Source organism: Physcomitrium patens, chromosome 23, assembly GCF_059467195.1.
Source record: "Physcomitrium patens ecotype Gransden chromosome 23, ASM5946719v1, whole genome shotgun sequence".
In the NCBI taxonomy this organism is placed as follows: domain Eukaryota; kingdom Viridiplantae; phylum Streptophyta; class Bryopsida; order Funariales; family Funariaceae; genus Physcomitrium; species Physcomitrium patens.
In genome coordinates this window covers 4,754,942-4,762,065 of record NC_143432.1, presented here as the reverse complement: position 1 = coordinate 4,762,065, position 7,124 = coordinate 4,754,942, and the positions used below count along the sequence as shown (strand labels likewise).

Genomic DNA, 7,124 nt, shown 5'->3' with positions numbered 1-7,124 from the left:
AAGATTCCTTAAATTCTTTGTAATGCACAATAGCCATTGTAGTTTCTTCTTATCTCATGTCTATTTCTTATTTTTCTACTTTTTCATTTATTATGATAAAAAAAAATATTATCTTCTTAGAGTTTTGTCTTAATTCAAGTTCTTAATATAAAGTTATTAAATTTATTTGGCAATAATGTTAAACTTGACCAATCACTTATATGTAATTAAGTCAAAGATTTAAAGTTAAAAAATTGAGTTTATAACGATGTGAAGTTTAAGAGATTAAAAATGTAAGATTCTGCAATTTATTTGGGAAAAATTTCAAGTTTAAAAAAAATATATATACTTTATTAGATAAAGATATAAAATTATTTAATTTTTGTGAAAAGAATATTGAGTATTTATAATATTTTATATTAAATATAGTCAAAGCTTTAAAATTTTGTAATTCAATTAACAATAAATTTAAGCTTGTGCAATGACTTATATCAATTTTATTCGTAGATACAAGTATTTGTAATATCTTTGGTAATTTTATCATATGTTTGCAACCTTGGACGTTGATTTTTTTAATAAAGTTATATAATTTATTTCTTTTGGTAATATACTTAAAAATTCACATTTTTATAAATCAAATTTTGTTAAAGTGATAATTTTTAAAATAAATTTTAAGAGTTTTTATATATAGTTTTTTATTATAAGATATTTAAACTTAGTTCTTTCATTGTGCTCAAAAGTCCCAAATATTTATTTTTAGAACCTTTTTCATAAAAGCCTCTTTCTATTTGTCCCAAAATTTTTAAATTTTTAATGTCACTATTAGAATGCTTTAAAATCTTGAACACAAGTATTAGAATGCTTTAAAAATCTTTAAAATATTTTTGTCAGGAAACCAATTAAAGATCTCCAAACTATTGATGTATACTTAAAGAATAAATCCCAAAACTTGATCATTGTAGATTATTGACAATTATTCAAATCTAAAATTTTAATCACAAAATCAATATAATGTAATAATTTTACTAGGTATTTTATTGATGCACATTGATGTAAGTCTTAAAAAATTATTAAAAAAAACACACACACACACATACACACAAGTATAATTCACAAAAAAATATATAATACTTAAAATTTGAAAATAGATTTTTGATTTAGAATTTAATTTAAAAAATACTCTTCAACAATACTCACCAAATATTCTTTAAAATTTATCTTCAAATCCTTCAACTTTTGATACACCAAATCTTCTTCATTCTAATATTATAAAAAATACTTTCAATATAAAGATTATATAAAAAATTAAATATAAAAAAATTGAACCAAAAGATAAATATGGACTACATATAAAATCTTAGAACTTGAGAAAAATAAAATCTATACATATTCAAATTATAATACAATTAAATAAACAAAACATCTATTAAATAAACTTCTCACAGATTGAAAAAAAGAAAAAAAGAAAAAAAGAATATAATATAAGGTATTTTTAACAACTATAAATTTCATAATTACTTCCATTATTAAATTGTACTATCAAACTAGGTACCATTTATTGAAGTTTTTACTTACAAGTATTCGGACATTATAATAATTGTCATGAGTGCACTAAAATAAGAATATATTCAATTTACAAAGATTGTATTAATATATATATATATATATATATATATATATATTTATTTCCAATGTATGAGTATGTGTGGTATTGACAAGCATGCATAATATGCATAGATTAAAGTTATAATTTTGCAATAGATACTTAATTTCAGATTTTGATTTTAGGTTGAAGGCCTAAGTTGAGCAAGGTCTCAATTTTAGCAATAGAGCATGGTAATTTCCTATAGTAACACATTTGCCAAAATGACACACAATTATTTTTTTTTATCTCAAATCCAAAGTTTTTTTAAGGCTAGAGTATTATCAAAAGTTTCATCCATAGCTATGTGAATCAACTCTTTAGATTATTTTTGATGGAATTTAGTCTAATAATATTGTACTATAATTAAAGTTCTACAAAAGTAAATTTTTTGAAGTGTTTTCTTATTAGAATTTTTTTTGTTGTAAATATCAAATTCTAACTTTTGCTTATAGGTTTTTAGGATTAAGATTGGAATAAAATTATTTGACGATTCTTCAAGTATTCATTTCTTTTAAGATACATGTGAAGTACATAATATACATAAGTGTTATGTGTTACAAATTGAAGATTAAAGAATATACATATCTTGCAATTTTTTTTTTCTAGTAATCTAGGATTAAAGTGTAATATTTAAAACTAAGTCCTTGAGAAGAAGTAGTAGAGTAGATCAAAACATCTAAATAAGGTAGCGAGAAGTTGAAACTATATAATAAGATGTTATTTTTTATTTTTACATAATTATAATTATGTTCTATTTTGGCAATTGCATCACCATAGCCAATCATCATGTTCTATTGCTATAATTAAGACCTCATCCAACTTAAGCCTTCATTTTAAGATTAAAATTTTAGATTTAAGCATCTGTAGCAAAATTGCAATATTAATCTATATAAATTGTACTTATTTTTTCTTGCTACTTTCATTCTTAGTATAAAAAAATATATTCTAGCTATATATATATATATATATATGTTTCCCATTTCAATATAATCTTTGTAGAATTAAAGCATTGTTGCTTTACAAGCAATTTTTATCTTTTTTGAGTGAAAACTACACCAACATATATGATTTTCATACAAATTTTAATGCTTGTTCTATTGTTTCTAGCCATATTGATTAGTTTGACGTCCACTAAAATATTAAAATTTTCTATTGTTCTTGGCTTTGAACTTAATATACAAATACTAAAAACTTGCAATAATATTAAAATAGACAATCTTATAAGGAGATTTTACTAATTCAAATTCAAATACAACATGCTTTATTATAATTTTCTTACAAAACCAATTTTTGCATTTTCTTCATTATTTAACTCAAATTATCAAGTTTTTTGAAGCAACAATTTGAAGTATTTATTTGAATTCCTTCTTGTATTTGGCAATGCAAAATTGTATAATATGTTTGATCTACTTAATGCTAAATTACATTCCACACCACAACTTAAAGTCTCTCAATAATTGAGTCTTAACTAAATCTTAAAATAAGATTTTACAAACTTCAAAATGTAGACATTAAACACCACATCTAAATCTTGTTTGGTATCTTCAACTCAAATCATTTATCAATGCCACACAATATCATAGATTCAAGTTTGAGCATTCAAATTATATATTTCTTGTTTAATTTAACATCCAATTCTTACTCCTAGCTCTATATTTCCTAATCATAGGATCAGTATTCAACTAATAGACATAAACCCAAGTCTAAAATCTTATTCTCACTTGTATAACGTTTCTTATGAATTTCTTGGATTCACAACACTTACAAAATGTATTTCCAACTCTCTTAGCTTAAAATTGATATGAAAAGATGTTTAGTGCTTTCTTTCATATTTCGTATTTTTCCACAACAGATGTGATTTTTACAACGATCTTTTTTCTTGTAACAGAAAATATTATTCTATTTATATCAACAACTGTACTTGATGAAAATTTGTGGCAGATTATTTGATGTTTAGGAAGCCATCAAATGACCTACGGCAGTCTTCATGCTTTTAACATTTTGCAAAAATAATTTTCATTTTGACATATCATCTATATACACTTTTAATCTATTCAGACACAAATATGTTGTTTTGAACTTCCTGAATTGTCCAAAAACACTTACACAACTCAATGCTTCATCTTATGATTTTCTTTTTCCCTCTTTCTTTTTTTGAGATGCAGACTAATTATCTTTCTTATCATTTACAAAAGATGATTGGAAAGTGGTTTGTCAGATAATCACCTGTAATTTTATCGACAAGAATCCCATTAAGGGCAAAATAATATTTCTATCTCTATGAATCTAAGGACTCAAGACGATGGAGCCTGCAGAGTAATAAACCGGATAAAAATACGCATATATTTACACGTGCTAAGTAACCTGTCGAATTAGTACATGATTCTGAAGCTAAGATGCATTACAATGAACGTGACTGATATATCTTGGTGAAATAACGCTACGTGGGTGAACTCTGATTTATAGAAAAGGACGGGTCCAATTAATTGCAGGAGAGCAGCAGCAGCATTGCTTCAAGGTTGATCAGCGTCGTTGCTGATATCAACTGAATATTTGTCCTCAGAGACCTCGGGTTCTCCTTCTAAAACTTTGACGCAGGCTAATTGGGTCAGAAGAGCTGAAAGGATCATACCATAGCTGGCTAACTTTGAAGCTCGCATCCAAGTGCCTGTCAAGAGTGCTGCAGATGCATATACCGTAGGATTAGCCATCACTCAGCTGAATTTCCAATAGTCTACGTCCTTGCATTAAGAGTGGTTTACGAATGAAGGAGTTCGCTTCGATGAGAATAAAGCAGGACTTAAGCGAAATAATCCACACCTGAACTGGAGCTCCACATGAAGGAAACTATAACCAAGGATAGGCCTCCATAAAGCACCTGACTGTAGCTCCCACTCAAAACCCGTGTCGGCCTTGCAACAGCCACTTTCTGCAGCAGACAATGAAATAGATTCTGAAGTCGGGAACTGTGACGAGTAATAGTTCAAAAATACAAATCTCAAACCATGTTCGGGTATTCTCAAAAAAGCAGGGAAAATCCCGTGATAAACTTGCACACCTTCTCAACAGATGATTTAGTGGTAGAAGCCGACCGCAGACGGCGGAGTCTTGGTGCAGGGTATAGATTCTTGAAGAACAACCCTTCATTCCTAGAGTACGCAACCACCTGCTGATATTCTTCAAAATCAAGCTCCTGAGCCTGAACAGTTGACCACTGGTTTACAATGATCTAATTGAAAACAATTACGAACAGAAGTCGTCTGCAGAATCCCGATCAACGTTTAGAGAACCCAACAGCCATCTTTGAACATACAATTAAATGAAAAAAATATACCTCAAGTTCAGCCCTTGCCAGCCTAAGCTCCCGATCAATCGCATGAGCACGTGCATCGAGCTGCCTGAGCACCTGCAACGCCCAATTAGATACATAAGTCCAAACGCAAGCGCACTTCCAGTAACAATAACCATAGCCATGGCTATGTTACCCCCACCACATGCACGCACGTGCACACACACTTCGTTTGTTCCATTGACAATTTTAATGCCAACTAGGCTGCAAAGAAATGTCTGCTACTCACTCTGCTGCCGGACGCATCTAAACCTTTCATGGTCCTGTAAGCGATACGATCATACTGGTCATATGTGTCTCGCGCAATGGTGCGCATATGCCGCGACCTTTCATCAACGAAATCCGACACACGAGACTTGCCAATCTGAATCTGCAGCATCTCCACCAGCATTTGCTGCACCTGTGGATCTCCCCCGACATTGTCATTACTGTCGCCTCTCGCACACCCTGTGATCAACTTCCGCACTTCCCGTGATCCATTGAACTTCCTGTGCCGTGACCTAGATTCTAGAGAGAACCCTAACTTTGAGGCATTGCTTAGGCCCTTGGAAAATCGACAAATATTTAAGTGAACACAACTCTTTGAAGCACCTCGAAGGCTTCCAGAACTCAAGGATCTGAAGGTAATCATTACATGACTAGACTTGCGTGATGTCAAGTCTTGAGAGGTGCGATTTGAGGCTCTCTGGCACACTGTTGAAGAATAAGAGAGCAGCGCCATCTAGTTTATTAGATTCTAACTTCAATGACCTACCAACAGCAAAGCACATGGTGAGTCGAGTATCCTCCACATTTCAATTCAGAACCTTGTGTCAACAAACCTGATCTACTTGTTAAAGATACAGCATAGCTTTCAAAACATTATCATACCGATTCAAAAAATGTGTCTGAACATGCCAAGGTGTGGCTAGAGAGCAACTGAAAGTTAGACAGTAGCATTCGTGGACTCAATTGAGTAAAACGTGCAGTCAAATCTCTTTACTTCCAAACTACTTACAATCACGAAACGGAAAACACAGTCTGCTGGAAGCAAGGGGCTTGCTCAGTTATAGCGACAAGGTTCGAAACACTGACCGATTCATTGAGATCTGCTCACGGGATGCGGGAAAAATAAAAAATAAAAAATCATGGTTTCCCCAGCTGGACAATCTCAATGCACCAGATGTGACATGGTAACAAAAACTCAAATGTTCGAAACTTTGAAAGAGGAAGCAAATGGCGTGCTTTCGCTACCAACATAAAAGGCAACACTAGGTGCAGGCCTAGGAATCAACGTCAATACTATAAATGCAAGACGATCAATCTGCGACTAATCATGTAGCTGTGTGCACAAAACCAAGGCAGTGATTCACTTCACAGGCCAAAAAGCACTAAAACCAAAACGATCATGCCCAAAGGCTCTAGCTATTCAGGAAAATGAGGATATTCTTTACTTTTCCATCATCTTCCGCACCCTCGCAGAACACAACCCTCGAACAAAAACGGTCGCTGAAATTCCATGAGACACAACCACAGAACTTCACGCACAAGCAAATGTCCCCAAAAGAAACAAGACACATCCAAACAATTGACCTCCCAAAAACCCTTCGCCACAAAACAGAACCACGCGATCGCAACAGCACAAGCAAGCCATGGCACCCCGCTCCAATCTTTCAAAATGAACAACACAAAACAACGCAAAAATTATCTAAAAAGAGCACGTCTTATTTAAACTGCAAAGGTTGAATAAACTTCCTGCTCAATTGCACCCCACGACAAACACCCCACACAACTCCTGATTCAAAACTGGAACTGAAACCGTGAGAATGTTCGCGGTTTGACGCGTTCAAAGCCAAAAGAAGAAGGCCTGCTGCACAATCGACACGACGACCTACAAGACAACAACAGAATGCAGCAAATTTCGGGAGAGAAGCAGGAACCCACCTCACGTGACGCCGCAGAAGGAGATTCCACGTTGCTCCTCTCTCACGAATTACATGCAAAATACGAATCGCTGACTGAAGAGGAATTGTTCTCGCTATCGACAGGTTGTTGAGCTTGATCGGAAGCTTACACGAACGATGATCGCTACCAAAGCGGGACCCAAATTCGATCGATTGATCGACCGATCGAAGGAAGTCCAGAAGGCTGCGCCGCTCCAACTGGTGTGCT

The 7,124-nt window shown here is 32.8% G+C and overlaps 1 protein-coding gene across 3 annotated transcripts; it reads right to left on the bottom strand.

Moving 5' to 3' along the window:
- Nucleotides 1-3,822: 3,822 nt before the first annotated feature.
- On the bottom strand, nt 3,823-7,124 carry LOC112275633 (uncharacterized). 3 transcript variants are annotated; one of them, XM_024506170.3, is made up of 6 exons: nt 6,897-7,124; nt 5,203-5,723; nt 4,959-5,030; nt 4,683-4,838; nt 4,445-4,553; nt 3,823-4,304 (listed from the first exon to the last, which is right to left on the bottom strand). In XM_024506170.3, exons 2-6 carry the CDS (start codon nt 5,692-5,694, stop codon nt 4,138-4,140), a joined length of 996 nt encoding a protein of 331 aa, XP_024361938.1. In that variant the 5' UTR covers nt 5,695-5,723; nt 6,897-7,124; the 3' UTR covers nt 3,823-4,137. The 3 variants fall into 3 exon arrangements, with proteins under 3 accessions (XP_024361938.1, XP_024361940.1, XP_024361939.1); XM_024506172.3 differs by having other exon boundaries at nt 4,683-4,823; nt 6,897-7,123; XM_024506171.3 differs by lacking the exon at nt 6,897-7,124 and adding an exon at nt 6,048-6,852.